At 35.1% G+C, this 18,419-nt stretch overlaps 1 protein-coding gene across 3 annotated transcripts in view; it reads left to right on the top strand.

The window, feature by feature from the left end:
* The window catches only part of DNAH8 (dynein axonemal heavy chain 8), a 142,134-nt gene that overhangs the window by 9,759 nt on the left and 113,956 nt on the right, over window positions 1-18,419 (top strand). For all 3 annotated transcript variants that reach the window (XM_040552327.1, XM_040552326.1, XM_040552328.1), the window contains 12 exons: window positions 167-315; window positions 972-1,161; window positions 1,553-1,716; window positions 2,853-3,029; window positions 3,372-3,485; window positions 8,282-8,389; window positions 11,027-11,128; window positions 12,610-12,756; window positions 13,730-13,927; window positions 14,801-14,877; window positions 15,311-15,410; window positions 17,476-17,595. In XM_040552327.1, the coding sequence (XP_040408261.1) occupies window positions 167-315; window positions 972-1,161; window positions 1,553-1,716; window positions 2,853-3,029; window positions 3,372-3,485; window positions 8,282-8,389; window positions 11,027-11,128; window positions 12,610-12,756; window positions 13,730-13,927; window positions 14,801-14,877; window positions 15,311-15,410; window positions 17,476-17,595 (1,646 nt within the window). The remainder of the gene's footprint in view (window positions 1-166; window positions 316-971; window positions 1,162-1,552; window positions 1,717-2,852; window positions 3,030-3,371; window positions 3,486-8,281; window positions 8,390-11,026; window positions 11,129-12,609; window positions 12,757-13,729; window positions 13,928-14,800; window positions 14,878-15,310; window positions 15,411-17,475; window positions 17,596-18,419) is intronic.

The raw sequence follows: 18,419 nt of genomic DNA on the forward strand, positions 1-18,419 counted from the left end.
TTTAATTGTGGGGATAACGACAACCATGGATTCTTTTGCTTCTCTTACAAAAGAAGAAAATGAATAATTTCTTTGCTGAATTTTATTTCACTACATTTTAAGCAGTTTACAATACTTTACTTTTAAAAAAAATAATATATAGTGATACCTGTGAAATTCTTTTCAGAATGTGGTCGGACATTTCCAGGAGTTGTAAAAGGAAGTAAAATGATGCAGCTGTATGTGGACAACACACCAGACAAATTTGTCGGGCTATGCTTATTTTTTGTTCGCTTTAAGAATGACAGCCCTATAAATGCAAAAACTATACATGAGGTATTATTTCATATATTTTAAGAACTAAGAACGTAAGAAGTAGCTATTCTTGTTTCTTTATTTGTGTTATTGTTCTTACATACATAAAGTTGCTGGTTACTGCAGTTTATGAATGTTAACCTGTATTACACTCTGTGCTCCCCTCTTTGTGGAGACAATGATGCATTCAGCAAGTACTCAGGATATCCTGTGAATTCAGTGTCTTGCAGAGCTCTTGTTAAATGAGAAATCAACATTTAGTTTAGTTTCTCATTCTCCTCCTTAACGTTTTAGAAGAAGTTAATGACACTAAGTACATTGTAGGTGTGATCAAAATCTCTAAACTATAAGGACTCACGTTTACCTAGAAAACTTTATATACAGCAAATTCCAGGAGAGAAAAAGTTTATTTGTACCTTTCTCTTTTATGTATCTTTGAATGTGTGAAATGCATGTTTATCCTAAGTAAATCGTGTGGCGTGAGGTTTTCTGCTTTACAACTATATAAGACAAATTATTAGATTTGTGTGGGATTCTCATAAATTGTCAGGACTTTTCTCCTTAAAGTTTTCATACACAAAAACAGAGTGCCTTTATAAAAAAAAAAATGTTGGTTTTATAATACTGTTTACAGTATAAGTTATTGCATCACTAATGATCATTCTGTTACATTACAGGATATATTCTTTTGTGTTTTGGATGCTACTGAAGGACTTTTACGTGGTGTTAGGAATATGATAGAAAAGGTTTTTCTCCCAGCTATCCTTGCAACAAATAATTGGGGTGTTTTAAGTCAGACCAAACAGGATACAAAAGACAAACAAAATTTTGTGGAAACAATTAACAGATACCTTTCATTTCTAGAAGGTAAGCTTTGCATTTAGGAAATGATCAAATTAGAGAAATTCTATATAAGAATTTACCTTTAAATGCAGTAGGACATAGGTAAGCAACTTACCCCATTCTTTTTAAGGAAAAAAATAAAATGATCAACTACTTGCATAATAAATACATGGATAGATTATTTGCTTGAGAAAATTATCTAGTGATATGTTACTTCTAAGGAAGAACATACTGGATTTAAAAGAATTTTCTGTTTTATACAACTGCAGTGAAATGGCCGCTACATTAAAACTTTGGAAGTACATTTCTGTAATCAGTAAACTTAAATTGTTTACACTGGTAGAAACAAATTTTCAAGTTTTAATTGGTTCTGTATTGTAATCACTTTTTAATTTTTTATTAATGTTTTTTTCAGGGGCTATAATAAGCACTGAAGGAACTGTTCAGTTGAAACAAGTAGATCATATTAATTTTTCTAAACTCCAGTCCTTTGAGGAGGTAACAGCAGCAGCAGATAATCCTGATATGGTTCACCAGCTAGAGGAAGTACTTATGATCTGGTATAGACAAATTGACAGAGTAAGTTGTTTTAACACATCAATCCAACATGAATGTGGATAGATACTTAGAAATGATATATGAGACTTGCCTGAAACTATTTTAAGCCTAAAACTATATCTGTGCCTAAGTATGCTGATTGCTTCACTTCTCTAGACAAATGAAGTTGAGAAGGCAGTCCTTTTCCATGGGAACTGGCAGTCTAGTAAGAATAGAAGTTTCTGAACTGTTAATACACAAATAAGGAGGATATAATAAGGAGAATAATTATTATATAATATTAATAAAGAGGAAAGGACAGAAGGATGCAGGAGGAATAATGCTGATGTAGACTGCATATACCACATATATAGACACATATATAGACACATATATATCTATACACACGCATATACAGTGTGTGTAACATCACATATTAAGTTTCTGCTGCATTCATAGCATGAGATATTACTCTTGGAAAGATCTTTGACCAGGCACAGCATGGCATTTTTCATCTGGTGTTCCTGTGCAAATCTTACATGGTGATGTCTCAGTTATCCAAGAAATTATTGTCTGAGATTTCCAAGATAAAGCACAGAACCCTTTGTTTTAATACAGAATCTTTATAAACTGGGCATGTAAATAAAAATATCAATGAAATGTAAACAGAGCTGTCTGCATGTTTATCTGTATGCAGATGAGTACGTTTATGACTTTTACATCTGATATGCAACGCATTTATTAAATAGTTTTTCACTTTTTTTTTTCAGAAGTTTTTTTTTCGTTTTTTCTTTTTTTTTTCTTTTTTTTTTTTCTTTTCCCCCACCAAAACTGGATGCATTTCAAATTCTGATTGCAGAAAAAACATAAAAATAAAACATAAAAAATAAATACAGGTGTATGCTGAGATCCACCCAATTTTTGACAGCAGCTGAACATAATGTAGTTGTTGCCTTGACTTCAGTATAAGAATAGCATTAAGTGCAATTCTGAATTAGGATTCTTTTCCAAATCAGAACCATTTTCATGTGACAATAACATGCTTGTTCCTGTTTAGTTAGTATCCTCAGAACATTCCTTCTCTTCTTTTTTATGATTTGTCTATTCTCGACAATAGATATTTTATTTTATTTTATTTTATTTTATTTTATTTTATTTTATTTCCAAATTGATTACAGGTTCTGATCGAGAGTCAACAGATGAGGAAAGAAGCTGATGATTCAGGTCCACTGACTGAACTAGAGCACTGGAAATGTATGTCCGCTAAATTTAATTTCCTTATTGAGCAGATCAAAGGACCCAACTGCAAAGCTGTCATTAATATTCTCAATGTTGCGCATTCTAAACTATTGAAGGTAATTTTTTTTTCTTTTTGTATTGGTTTTGACTATAGTGGACAAAACTTGCAATATTTTTATTTTTTTTTCATTGCATTTAAGAGAGATTTCCTGAGGAGAATTAAGAGGGGGAAAAGTTAAGTATGGTGCTAGTGTGCTTAATATATTGAGAGAAAGAAGAAGATATTATTAGAGATCTAGACAAAAAAAAAATCATTAATGAAAAAGTAACTTACATGCTGGTTTTGACAGTGCCTTTAAAATTCAATTTACCAAGGTTTGCTTCTGGAACATCAGTGCAAGCTAAAGTAAATAGTTCACTATATATAAAGTTTTTTCACAGTAATGTTTTTCCTCTAGATGTGGCGAGAGCTAGATGCCAGAATAACAGATGCAGCAAATGAATCAAAAGATAATGTGAAATATTTATACACACTTGAGAAAGTTTGTCAACCACTTTATAATTATGACCTTGTAAGTATGCCTTTTGTTATTCTTTAAGCATAGTTTAGATATTTACATAGAATGTCCATAAGACAAACTTCAGGGCAAAAGAAGACTTCTGTGTATTTGCTTAAAATTTTTCTAAACATCTGTCAAACTAAGTGTTAAATTAAAACATTTTATTACATATTACACAGTAAAATATTTAAAAGTATGTATTTTATCAATAAAAAATACATGTGATTGCCTAGTTAGTCCTGCTGCCAATATTATTTTTAAATGAGCTGAAATATACATATTTTATAGTGCAATAATCTCAAAATATGTATCTAATTGAAAATTCCGTATGTCAATGAATAATCACACAGCTGTAATCAAAATAACAAAATTTCAATTATATAAAAAATGATGAAACCTAATGAGGTCCCAAATGCTTCTCTCAGGGTAATACGATATTTTGGGGTTGAAAATGATATTAATTGCTTTAATTTGTAGAAGTAACAGTTAGTGAGAACTTAAATGAAAGATTGTCCATGTAGACTATTCAGCCCTAATTCAAAGTAAAATTTTAATATTTAATACTTATTGTTATAACAGGTATATGTTTCTAAAGGTTTTTGCAGAATAGGGTGGAAGGAGGAAATAGCCTAGGAAAAATTGCTTGTTCCACCTTGTTTTCCAGTCCTCTCTGTTTTGATCCTATCTGCCTCCTGTCTGCTTTCAGGGAGTGTTGCTTTTTTTTTTTTCTGAATTTATGGCAGTTTAGGATCCTACTTCAAAGTTTTAACTGAGGGGAAGCAAAAAGACCGTGATGATATATGATATAGAGATGATACTGGATGGAATAGAAGAAATGAGGACTCTAATACTAAGCAGTTTATCTTCAGTCCTTCAGTCTATCACTAGAGGGCGCCAGGTACCAGGGAATAAAAGTCATAGTCAAGTGTGTACCAGACGAGCTATTTAATAGGAATTGATACAATACTTTTTTAATCTTAAATAAATATATTTGTGGGCAGAAACCCAGTAAAGAGTTTGTTAGTTTACTATTAGGGGATAATGAACTTAATTCTTTGTTTAATCTGGAACACTTTGGATAAGTCTGAATTTGTTTCATCTCTTGGGGCGTTGCTCCAGAGACCAAGATCATTTAGGCAGGGTTTTCTATTGTATCCAACTTAAAAAATAATAACATCCGAGCTGAATATGCTCTCTTTTAAAAAGAACTGCATTATGGATTGAATTGAATTTAATATCTAATACTTAAAATACATTAAATATTAGAAGATTAGGCATAGAATAGATACAGATTTGATATTCAGCGTGTGCATAAAACATGGTATTTGGTGTATTCAATGTCACATATCTGTAGCTGAAGGAGACTACAACTATCTGAAAATTTAGAATGAGTGTTTAATTCAGGGCTTTGAATTAGAGAAATCTCTATACAGGCCAGTATTGAAGGTTTTCTTTTTCATCAAGGAAGATGAAAAAGACACTTTTCTCCCATGTGCGGATGCCTGCTACGTCTGTCCCCAGTATTAGTGTGTTTATTTCGAGTTTGCAGGCCAAATTTAATTCCTGGATCTTGGCTTCTCTGTTAAGTAGTGACAGTCAAACTTACTTGCTCTTGATGTTCTGAATTGCAGCTCTGATAAGTTCCTAAAGAGGTTTTCAGCTATTTTAGAGTTAAATGGCTGAGCCAGACAAAACTGAAATTTTAATTCAATCCTCTAGTACAGTGTTTGTGATATCATTGTGATGTGCCACTGGTGCTACTTCTTCAAGCCTTGGAGAAATTGCAAGCAAGAGTTCAGCCTTTAGGGTATCTTGTGCAGGTGTGCAATGAAGGCTTCCTCCAACACTGGAACCATCAGTCATCCTTTGGCCAAAGTGCATTATGCTCTGGTTCCTTTGGAGAGACTTTGGAGAAGGTTGTATTTAAAAGATCCTGGCTAAACACTCATCTTCTTTCCTTACCTCTTGTGGTCTACAGAACTGAACTTTCCTAGGCCTGTGGCATTATGTTACCATTGTATTAGCTTCTCTCTTATTTGTTTAGACCAGTTGTTTGGTGACAAGGAAATCCTTGTCAACATTATTCAAGTAAAATGCTAGAAAGTCATGCCATCTACCTCTCTTCTAGCAACCTTCTGTTCAGCAGCTTTGGTTTCATTGCTGAATTCCTTGGTGTGGCTTTACTCTTGCTCACAGGATCTTTTGGTTGGGGACATTGTTCTGCTCTTAACAATCCCTGCAGCACTAGAAGAGATGGAAATTCTGCACAAACTACCATTTGCCCTGAGGGCTGGCACCTGAAGTACACTGCTTCTATAGCTTTGCATCCCTTCTTTGAACCTGACTTTGTCTGCATCATCATCCACATGCTGGGAGATGCAGTCATTGAAGTTTGCCCTGTTAAGCAGCACAATGAGATGAATCTTCTTCCTTACGCTTTATCAGAGTGTGGTGTCTCCACCAGAATGAGTTTGCAGTGGCACAGATACCAGCGTGCAACATTTTTCACTAGTATAGGGGTACTTAAAATGTCAGTTCTGGGCCTTTTTCTTTTCCGAAGTAGCACATGATCCCAGAGCTTTCTGGTTTTATAGTTAAAAGGTAGGTATCTTGTGCTGTTTCTTGACATTGAACCAAACAATCCTATTGTCTTTAGTATAAATTATCTTTTTAGTCTGTGCAGGGTTGATCATCTGTCCCAGTCCTCTTCCTGCACCTACCTTTTTGGTGCATGTGCCTTCTTTTACTTTGTGAGGAAGCTGAGGCCTACCCTCAGCATTTTCCAAATTCATACGAGATCTTCTTGCCTAATTTAGAATAGACCACTTATAGTGGTGAGTTCCGCCCCCCCCTTTTTTTTTTTTCTTTTTTCCTGTCACTCAAGACTGAAGGAATTAAGGAACTTTTGCTATTTGCATACCTCTTAAGATATTTGTGTATTTAAGTACTAAGGCTCTTAAGTAACTATCCTCAATATTTGAATAATATATTGGTTTCCTGGTTTTGGCTGGGATAGAGTTAATTTTTTTTTCATAGTAGATGGTATAATGCTGTGTTTTAGACTTATGAGGAAAATAACATTGATGATACACCAATGCTTTTAACTGTTAAGCGGCGTAGTGCTTATATACTAAGTCAAGGACTTTTCGGCTTCTCACACTGCTCTGCCAACAAGGAGGCTGGGGGGGCACGAGAAGCTTCTGGGGGATACAGCCACGACAACTGACACAAACTGACTAACAGGATATTCTGTACCATGAGTATGGAATTGTTGAGTACCAATAAAAGCTGGGGGAGTTGGCTGGATGGACTACCATTGCTCGAGGACTGGTTAAGCATTGGTCAGCTGATAGTGAGCAATTGCATTGTGTATCACTTGTTTTGTGTATTTTTCCCCCTTTCCTTTCCTATTAAACTGTCTTTATCTCAACCCACAAGTTTTAACATCCAGTCCCCCACCGTTTTCACTGTCAAGGGAGTGAGTGAAAAGCTGTGTCATGCTTAGCTGCCTGCCAGGTCAAACCACAATAATTGGAGATGATTTTTAAACTGCATTTTTTGGTTGTTTTTCTCAGTGTCACTATACCATGAAATTTCATATCTTCATGAAGGAACTACAAATAATTTGCTTCTAGTCTTGACTCATGACTGAAGAATTTTATGGACATAAAGAAATCTTTTTAGACACTCCTTAAGGAGATACTATTCCTCCAGTGGTACCATATGCTTTGGATGCTTTCCATGTTTTTAGCAAAGTAACTTTTTTTTGAACTAAGCCTTCTTTAGTAGTGATTAGTTGACAAATGTGAAGGTCTTGTACAGTAACCTCTCTTACAAGACAGTGTCTCATGTAACATGACATATATTGCATTTATAAGAACATCTTGGGGCTATTTGATATTTGCTTGGTAATTACAAATTCTCTACAATTTCTGGATATTGGAACCATAGAATGGTTTGGATTGGAAGGGACTTTAAAGGGAAACCTGGTTTCAACCCCCCTGCCATGGCCAGGGACACCTTCCACCAGACCAGGTTGCCGAAAGCCCCATCCAGCCTGACCTTGAACACTTCCAGGGATGGGGCATCCACAGCTTCTCTGGGCAACCTGTGCCAGTGCCTCACCACCCTCTGAGGGAAAAATTACTTCTTAATGACTAACTTAAACCTACCCTCTTTTAGTTTAAAGTCATTACCCCTTGTCTCATCACTACACTCCTTGACAAAGAGTCCCTTCCCAGCTTTCCTGTAGCCCCGTTTAGGTACTGGAAGGCCACTATGAGGTCTCCCCACAGCCTTCTCTTCTCCAGGCTGAACAACCCTAACACCCTCAGCCAGTCTTCATAGGAGAGGTGCTTCAGCCCCCTGGTCAACATTGTGGCCTTCCTCTGGACTTGTTTTAATATACCAGGGACCCTTTAATGAATCATTGTTTTTTTTTTTTTTTTTTTTTTTTTTTTTTTTTTTTTTTTTTTTACAAAGTACTTTGGAAGTATTTGAATTGCAGAACACTTGTAATGTTGTGGTTTAATGATATGAACAACAATTTCATGAAATGTGTAGGATCTAGGTATTCCATATGATTGACACTCATTAATAAAATGAGAATTTTGTCAGTTACTTCTGACTTCTGTGAGTCATGAAAATTTATTGAGCTTAATTAGCCTTTTTGAGATTTTTGTGGTAAGATATAATGACATTTTGAAGATTGGTTAATATGATTTAGGCAAAAATGAAATTTAGATATTGTCGATGTAATAAATACAGTTGCTAAGAATAGAAAGTAAAGTTTTTCTCAAAACTCTAAGGAATCTATGACACGCGGAATACCAAACTTGATAAATGCTATACGGATGATTCACAGTGTTTCAAGATATTACAATACCTCTGAAAGAATGACATCATTGTTTATAAAGGTAAATATATTAAGTTTAATATTCATTATTAAAAACATATGATTTTTCTCTGAAAAAAAGCATATTTTTTAAATTAGTAGGACACTTGCTAAAAACTGGTAACATAGTGCCTGTCATTAAGAGAAAAGAAGAGATGTATGTTGATCAAGAGAGGACTGAACTTGGAGTAGAGACTTGTCTGTTGGAAGGAACTTTGTTATTCAGCAAAATTAAATTTTCTTACCTTCTTGACAAATGATCTGTTATGATCTGTTGTTCTCTAAATCACCGCATTCCCCAAAATTCTCTTATTATCAGCCTTGGAGACTTAATTAAGCAGATGGCCCTCAGTCTGACTGTGTTATTCCTCAAAAAGATATGAAAGACAAAAGTTCCCTGTTTTTAGAAGCAAGTCATACTTGAAAAGTTAACTGAATCTCAGGTTATAAACTCTTACACATTAAACAGAAAATTAAGACCAGCTAGATAATTACACTGTCTAGCTGGCAAAATCCAGGTATTCACTGTAGGAAAAGATGGTTTGTGTAATAGTTTTAGAACAAAGAAATTCTTCATAACTAAAATACACTGTATGTATCTGCAATCTGAAAAGGCTACAAATCAGTCTTCTAGGAACCTGCAGAAAGAAAAGTTTATCTGAAGGTGTTATCCTTGGCTCTCATTTTCACAAAAGGAAATGGATGTGCAATTTTACTTTCTCCCTTTTTGGAAATATGTTTGTTCTCATAATAACTCTCTTTTTTTTTTTTTTTTTTTTCCTCTATACATTAGGTTACCAGCTTCTGGCACTCTCTCATTCATGTTAGGTTTCTGTTAGTAGTCCATTTCTAATTCTGAAGAACAAACAAGTTATAATACTGAATTTTCACTCTAACTGAAGTTCAGAATCCTCTTAAATGTGGAGTTGTCATAAACATGGAGTTTCCTAGTTTCTTTCATTCTTAATTTCAGTTTGAATGAAAGGCAGAATTCCCATAAATATGGTGTTTTCATACGCCTTTTACACTTTGGGCTATGATATCGTACAGTGTTAATGGTTATTGCCCAGTTGGCAAACTTGACTTTAGTCTCCTTATCTTTTCCTGTGGCTTTCAAAAAGGAGCTGATGAGTGATTTTTTTCTTTTCTTTTCTCTCAAAAGGACAGGATTTGGAAGCAAAGAAACAAAAACACACTAGATCTAAAATTTTGAATCTGATCATTCTCTTTTGGGCAAATGAAAATGAGAAGTTAGTGCTTCATCTACAATGCTATATCACTGATTAAAGTGCTTAAAAGGGTTAAAGCTACAGATCCCACATTTTCACCTTGGGTCAGCTGTTCACACAATATAAAACTGTTACGCTTTTTGAATCCATTTGAATCTATTTGGTTTTTCTGTTAGCCTCCAGTAAGCATATAGGAGAAATTCGTAGTTAGACCATCATAACTTCTCTCTTTTTTCTTTTTTTCCCAATATAAAATAGCAATTAGAACACTGCAGGATTTAGTGTAAAGTTTTGTCACAATACAATTTGAACTAGAACATTAAGAAATATATGTCTTTTTTGAGGCTATGTGTATCCATGGTTGAGGCTGTTTTCCATATATCAGATATTAGGTATGAATTATGCAACAATATTTGTATTTGCCTCTTAAGTAGGGTGTGGTTTTTTTTTTTTTTTTTTTTTTTTTTACATTTTTGTATGTTGGCACTTGATAATGTCTGTTACTTAATGGTCAAAAGGATTGAACATTTCACTGTAGAGGCTAGTTTACGGACAAGCTGGTTACATGAAACTGTGCTATGATGTAGCAAGAAGTAATTGCATTTTGAGCTAAGCATTTTTCACCAAAGCTCAAGTGGCTTAACTGTCCACCTTAGTGAGTGCTTCCATTTAAAGATCATCAGAGGGGATACTGGAGGTCCTACCTACAGCCTCACCAGTAATTGTGTTACAGTGTGAGGCTGCTTGCAGTGGTTCAGTTTTCAGTCTTTATTTTTAATGATTCTTAAGACATGCTTACAATGCTCAAGCATGAGTAGAACTAATTTGAATTGTTCACAATATTTAGCAGACAGAAAAGATTGTCTACCTGCAGCTGTTCTCCGAGATGTGTTTTCTTTGTCTGCACTCATTCCTGTTCTCCTCTCTCTTTGTGTTGTTATAAAACTTTGGACTTCAGTGGCTGAGAAGTAGAAGTGTATTCTCCCCTTTTCTTATTCATAGGAGACTAAGGCAAAGACATGCTGCTAAGATAGATTTTTTTTTTTTTAAATGGCAGCATTTAAATAAGTGTGCGTTACAAAGTGTGAAGATGACAATGTAAGTGAAGAATAGTTAGGGTTAAATAACTTCTCCCTGTTCTTGTGTGATTGGTGATATTCTGTTTTTATGTATTGCTGTGCTTATAAATTACGTGTACTCCTAAATACTTCTTGGGACTTGAGTACACTTCTGGGAAAGTTTTAAGACTTCTGTGGGATTTTTGTCCCATGTATTACTTACATTATTTAGCCACTATTATTCCCATATGTAAAATTTATTCAAACTCTGATAGTACTAATATATGCATGTGGAAATTTTGTCAGATTTTGTGAAACAGGAGAATTTCCATGTAAGCTTGAGACCTATTTGTTTTCATTTGTTTGCTCTAGGTTACAAATCAAATGGTCACGACATGTGGAGCATATATTACAGATGGTGGCTTTTCTCGTGTATGGGAGCAGAAGATACCAATAGTCATCGGAAAAATTAAGGTTTGTGTTTCAGTATTTTTGTTATTTACCTGTTAAAGCTTTTGATTACCTATTGATATGCACAAGGAAGCACATACTTTCTTGAACTTACTTGTGCATTTCAATATGTATCAATCATTTCACACTTCTTTGCTAATACATTTCATGCTTCTTTAAGAATTTCCCCATTTCTTATCCCACTGACATTTGTTGAAATTAGAATGGCTTCGTTTTCATCAGTGTGGTCTGTCACTGATCTTGGAAGTAGCATCTTCACCATATTTGCGAACATGGAATTTCGTTATCCTGCATAACCCACCTTCTTCCATCCTGAGGATCTCTGATATGGTACCATTTTCCTTTACTGTAGGAATCTGGTATTTGAATAGACATCCCTATGTTTTTTACAGTAATTCCTTCCAATAACAGACTTCTTTGTCCATAACGGTTCAACGCTAAGAGTCCTCCTCCTTACCAGCTTATGGTGATATATGAAGAACAAATTAAGCACATGGAATGTGCCATGACAAAATACCTCCAGCCGTGGGGTTACTGACTCTGTTTGTACCTTCTCCTTTAGAAGACCTCAGCTACTGACTTCCTACCTTACACAGAAAGGCGTATGTATTGGGTTTACATGGCAAGGTTTTGGTAGTTGTGGGAAGATGAAGGGGTGGCCTCTGTGAGAAGAGACCAGAAGCTGTCCTGTATTGGATAGAGCGAGTTCCAGCTGGATCAAAAAGGGACCTGCTACTGGCCAAAGCTGAGCCAATGAGTGATACTGGTTGCACCTCTGTGATAACATATTTAAGAAAGGATTGAAAACGTGTGGCAGCTGTGTGAGGCAGAGAAAGAAGAAAAAGTAAGTGAAAAAACTGTACAGACACTAAAGTCAGTGCAGAAGGAGGGAGAGGAGGTGTTCCAGGTGCCAGAGCAGAGATTTCCCTGCAGTCCATGGAGAAGGCTATGGTGATGCAGATTGTCCCCTGCAGTCCATGGAAGATCGAAGTGGGGCAGATACAGTGCAGATATCCACACTGCAGCCCATGGAGGAGCCCATGTGGGAGCAGGCCCCTGGCAGGAACTGCTGACCACGGGGGAAGCGTGCTGGCACAGTCTGTTCCTGAAGGACTGCACCCTGTGGAATTCACCCATGCTGGAGCAGTTCTTGAACTGCAGCCAGTGGGAGGCCCAGCTCTGTGCAGTTTGTGAAGGACTGTTTTCGCATGGGAGGGACCCCACGATGGAGCGGGGGAAGAGCATGAAGAGGAAGAAGTGGCAGAGACAAAGTGTTATGACTGTCTTTTGTGCAGTTGTATGTCAGTATGCTGCAAGTGTTTGCTACGAATATTAAAAGAAAAACTTTGTACATAAGCCATTACTACCTGTTGACTGAAGCTGGATTCCATGATAATTACCCACTAAAAGTGGATTTGGATTCTCTAATCTCTTACATGTGAGCATACCATAATGATTATGATATTTATTTCTTCGCTTTTTAGGAGTGCATGTTCCTATTGAAAGAATATCAGAAATGCTTTCATGAAACAAAGCAAGAGATTTTGGAAACTCTAGGAGAAAAGTCATTTGAAGTATCAGAAATGTACATTTTTGGAAAGTCTGAAGCTTTTTGTAGGAGATTAGAAAAAGTGAGTATACTGTATGCTGTCAATATCAGTGGAGAAATAGGGTTCCTCCAGAGAACATTTCACAAGGTGGACTCAACTATATATGCTCTTAATCAACCTGTGAAGGAGCTTTTTAGTTTTTATTGAGAGCAACTATGCACTTCCATAGAGTAAGTCATGGCAATATTTTAGGCAATTACCCTGCAATGTCCTATTGAATTTGCCAGTTTATCTCTGTTAATTAGGTGAATTCTCTCCATACTAATCTAGATGTACATTATGATTTTCAGAAGTTAAAAATTATTTGAAAAATATCACACCTTATCTTATTTGAATCATAAACTAAGTCATTAAAAACTCCTCTTACTGCTGACCAAATTCTGCAGATGATTCTGCTGCTTGCTGTGGTCTTAACATTTAGCTAGCTAACTTAACTGAAAGGATTTTAAACTAGCATTCACAGAGTTTGCACGGAAAAGATTATAGGTGCTCCTAGGTGCAGAATAAAGTCAGACAAGGGATAAGAGATAACTGGGCAGTCATCACAAGGTAGGAATTCTGTGTTTCTTTGATGTTTTCCTTATCATGTGATGTATACATGTTAATCAATATGATTGTGGGTGTTTTGTGTGTGTTTTTTTTTTTAATTCAGTGAAATCTTATGTCACTAGTATGTGTATGTCATGTTTGAACTATTTTTCCATATTACCCTATTCAACATAACAATGACATACAAAAAGAAACCCTTTTCCATCAAGAAAAATGAAGATGGTTTTACATTGTATTTTGTTACGTTGAGAACTGATGTTGAAAACTGAGCTAGCTATGCTTGTTGAAGACATTTGACTTAAAAACGTGGAAGCAACACTTTTCTGAATACAGTAGTTAAATTGAAGGGACTGGCTGTTGTTTAGATTATTTTCCCCTGGTTTTAGTTAATACAGGAAGTAACAAATTATTTCTTATGAGTATGAACATAACTTCTATATTTTAGATTACAGAGATGATAACTATAGTACAAACTTTTGGTGCACTGAGTATGTCTACTATTGAAGGGATAGATATTATGGCAATAAAATTCAAAAATATCTACCAAAGTGTTCAAAAGAAACAATATGACATCCTTGATCCACGAAAAACAGAATTTGATGTGGATTTTGTGGACTTCATGGCAAAAGTTGAAGCTTTACAGGTAAGTAATAATGCTGTCTGTAACTCACTTGAGGAATGATCTCATCATTGCTTACTCTGTATCTCCCTGAATGTCAATGAAATTTTGGACTGTGAAGAGAGCACATTATTATTTTTGTTCTTTCAGAAGTTATAATGATATTTTACTTAACTCTTAAATTGTTTGGCCTTGAATATATTTAAAGATCCCTACCTTCTGGAACATATATATTTTCCAATAATATTGAAATAATTCCCCACTTTCCAATCATTATACATAAATAATTCCCAAATTTACGTATGTGCCTTAACTTAGTGGGCATTCGTGTCTAGCCATGGCCCTGTCTGGGAAGAGAAGCACCCACTGTGTTCCAGAGACCAAGTGGAAATGTATTGGAACTCTTAATTCATAAAGCATCTCAAGAGGATGTATGTCTTCACAGCAAGTAGAACAGAAATAGTCTGTAGTTGTCTGGAGGGAGGCGCTCTCCACTCCTTCTTCCAAAGGAAGCTGTAAGATATATCATACAGCCCTTACTGAAATTCTATCATTTTGCAGCCAAAATGACAAAAATTCTGAGATCTAAGAGAATGATCTAGATGGAGGTAATTTATTAGGCTGGAGACACATGGTTAGATTTTGCATGAGCAAAGCTGCTGTTTTTAATACACTGTTTTTGCTAAATATTCATTGTTCTTTGCTAAACTGTTTGGTGATTTAAGAGATTGCTTGACTGACACTAGCTATTTACTTTGTTAAGCATAGACCAGTGAAGGCTGCTGTTTTGTGTTTTAAGCAGTAACATTTTTAAATAGCATTATGTTAAGAAATTATCAGATGTAAAAATATTACAAAATAACTAGAAAAAACTGTACTAAATTGCATATCCTTTAGGTACAGATACAGACATTTATGCGTACATGTTTTGGGAGAATTTTGTCTTCACAGCATGCACTCCAGTTACTTCAAAGGTATTGGCAATTAAGCTTTAAAATATTTTAAAGCAACTTGAAATTACTGATTAGCACTATTTAAATAACCTGTCTAATTTTAGAGAAAAGGGTCTAATAAGAATGTTTTCACTATTGGTGTTATGAACGATGCAATGTCTTTTAGCTTTCTAGTACAAATCAATATACTCTTATGTTTCTTCTTCATTATGGTTTATTTTGTACATACCAAAAGTTACTAAAACAAATCAAAGAAAAATATAAATAAATGAAGCCAGGGCATAACTTTTCAACTTGCTCAAAATAAACAAAAAAATAAATATTACACAGATTGAGAAGCATTTCCTAGATATGTGCTGCTTTCATTTTATATAGTTTATGTACCCAAAATGGAAGGGAGAAGAAAAAACATGTGTTTTGGAAATGTCACTATAGGTACTCATTTTTAATACAGGTTTCAAAATCTGAGAATGCCGTGCCTTCAAGAAGAAACAGTACATACAGTTTCTTGTATTCTTCAACATTATGTAGCAGAACTTGAAGCTACTAAAAAGGTATTTTATTTCTTTGCAGTAAATTCAAAGCATTTCAAAATAAGAATAAATATTTTAATATGCATAATTTTTATTTATTGTTCCTATTTCACAAACTGATTGTAAATGCTGAAGTTATAATTCAGCTTTCCTGTTAGAGGGAACACACCTGAGTGTGTTGGCAAATGACATACATGCTCTTTCAGGCAAATCTGTTATAACACAAATTTTAATTTTAAAGCAAAATCCTTGATGTTATTACTTCAGCAAGTAAATAATATGTTCTCTACTGACAAGCGTTCATCACTTGTATATAGTTTTTGTTTTGTTATTATATGAGGCCTCTGCAGTTAATTAGCCATTTACGCTATTATCTAAAGCTGCAACAGTATGAAATAGGATGTTTTGGTTTGTGGTTTTATGGTTTGTGTAGTGTACTGTGACTGTGGTGTAAATGCAAATTAACTTCTGGGCACTGTTCACATCATCTGACTTTTAAACATTTGGAGAGGAATTCATGTAACGTGATTTTAAATGTCCGCAAAGTAAACGCCTAAGTCTGAACTTGACATCCATACTCCCTTTCTACTCAAGAAAAAAAGTTCCTTCTGGAGTCAATTCATCTGATCTATTTCATATGCTAATTTGGAGACTAAAATAAATCACTTGAAATGGCCATTTTTCTTCAGTGAGAATAAAGGAAATCTAGAAAACCAGACTAATGTAAATATTTTTTGAGATGATTAACATTAGTCAGACAACTGACACATGTTTACATGAGGTGACAAGTCTCTGTAAACTCTGCACTTACTAGAAGATATTGGATTCCTCCAGACAGTGACTTAAAAATGTACCCTAACATAGCTGCTCTGAACCACTTTTGACAGTGTAGTTTCCCTATCTACTAACTGTGTACAACGTCCTGAATCTCCAATTGATGTCTTAGTTTGATGAAGATATTTTCAGCAGCACTGACTGTTTAAGAAATCACTGCCTCCACCACTGACTGCTTTTTTTTTCCAGTCAAAAAAAAAAAAAAGAAAAAAAAAAGATGTTTTCTGAGGGCTTTTCATCCAGATTAGTTCTTCTGTTAAGTTCACCATGAAGCTACTTGCATATTTTTGTTGGCAGCATGCAGGCGACAGTATTAGGGGTAAGAAGTGGTGCCAGGAAGTGAAGAGAGTAGTGGTTGCTTAAGCAGTATGTCTGTGTAATCACTGCATCAGTTTGTGTGCCTAAATTTAAGTGGGTATAAATATTCCTCTTTTATCTGTTGAAGAAGCTGTCACCAATAAACTGGCTAGATATAACAATTTATTGGATGTTATTGGATTACCTTTTATCTTTTCTAAACAAATTTGGTAGAAATAACTTGCTTTAAATGTACAAATAATTTGCCAATGCAAATTTAATATGTGATTCCAGGGCAAATTTTGCTTGACTGCAATGCAGGCATTCCGTGAGCAGAGCCTCCTTTTTTCTCAGGTTATGCACAGCTAACAGCATGGATTGTGCACCAAGAAGTCTCTGCATGCAGATCAATGAGAACTTAGTAGAAAATAGCAAATGTTAGCTATTAGTCAGATGCATACATCTGAAGAATATCTTGACATTTTTACTCATGTAAAATCTCTGTTAACAATACAGGTTAGGCCATTTCTGTGGGCAATTCCCAAGGAGGAAAAGCCGCAGCAAGGCTTTTCAGACTTCTTGACATAGCTTTTCTTTCACAGAAGGTGGCTCCACAGCTGTGCTATACCAGGCTTGGCCTTGAACACTGGTTGCTCAGCTCCTAGGTTTGCAAACCCTTTAGGTGTGCTTGGGGCTCTGTCATGAGTAAGATGAGCTAAGAAACAGCGTAGAAAGAAGACAGGAGATAATCATAACAATGGTATCAATGGGTTCACCTCCAAAGAGTATCATGTTGTCAACTATTAATTTTTTCTCTGTGGAGTGTCATGTCACTCCATACAAATTTAATCTGGGGGGAAGAAGAAATTGTGGTAGTGGAGAAAAAAACAGTTTAACATTTTCACCAGTTTCATTTCTTTGTTTCATGTGATTAGTGATATTGTTCTTATTGCAGCTTTACCAAATTCAGAAAGATGACCCTCCTCTTGCTCGAAACATGCCACCTGTTGCAGGAAAGATACTGTGGGTGAGACAGCTCTTTAGGAGGATAAATGAACCAATCGACTATTTTCATGTAAGTTGATGTGAGGAAAAATTAAGTATTATTTGTAACCATGATCTTACTTCAGTAGAGTGACCATACTGTTTCTGCTTATGATGTAGTCACTTCTCATATGCTGGGCAACCTCTTTATTTGTATGTGAATTGCTATTTAAAACACATACGCTCCACAATAACCACTATTGTGCATCCAAGTGTTTCTTTGACTTATTTCTGAACTAGCACACCAAGCTGGAAATATGCACTGACTTGATCTGTGTTCACACCACCCGAAGAAATGTCTCACCATTCCAGCCAGTTGTGGATTTCTGCTTCTGTTTATAATGGAACAGACTAAGGCCTGTAAATAAGGCTTACTTACGTTCTGTATTTTAACTGAGTACCCACCCTTCTGTTCCTCTAGTCATATAGGATTCTCTATGGAGAATCGTGTCTATTTACTAAGTGGAACTATACCATTAGGAATAGCTTAAGGCATGAATGTGGACTGTCTGACATCTTGGAATTGTCAAGTGTGTATATTCTGGTACCTAAATCTACTCCAATGAAAATAGACGTAAGTATCAGTACTGATTACAAAAGGAGATTCTTTTTTTCTTTCAAAAGGAGATATTTTTTTTCTTTCAAAAGAAGATTATTTTTTTTCTTTCAAAAGGAGATTTTTAGTTACTATTAATTTTTGATTTGAACTGAGCATTCATTTCATTGGTAATTACATGTGTGTAACACAGTATAATAAAGTAATTGCGTTATATATATACTATTAATTACTCTACAAGTTCCTGTTGACTTCAGTGTCCTATAAATTTGATTAATAAATAACATTTTAAATAATTC

The sequence above is a fragment of the Cygnus olor genome, chromosome 3 (assembly GCF_009769625.2).
Source record: "Cygnus olor isolate bCygOlo1 chromosome 3, bCygOlo1.pri.v2, whole genome shotgun sequence".
Classification (NCBI taxonomy): Eukaryota; Metazoa; Chordata; class Aves; order Anseriformes; family Anatidae; genus Cygnus; species Cygnus olor.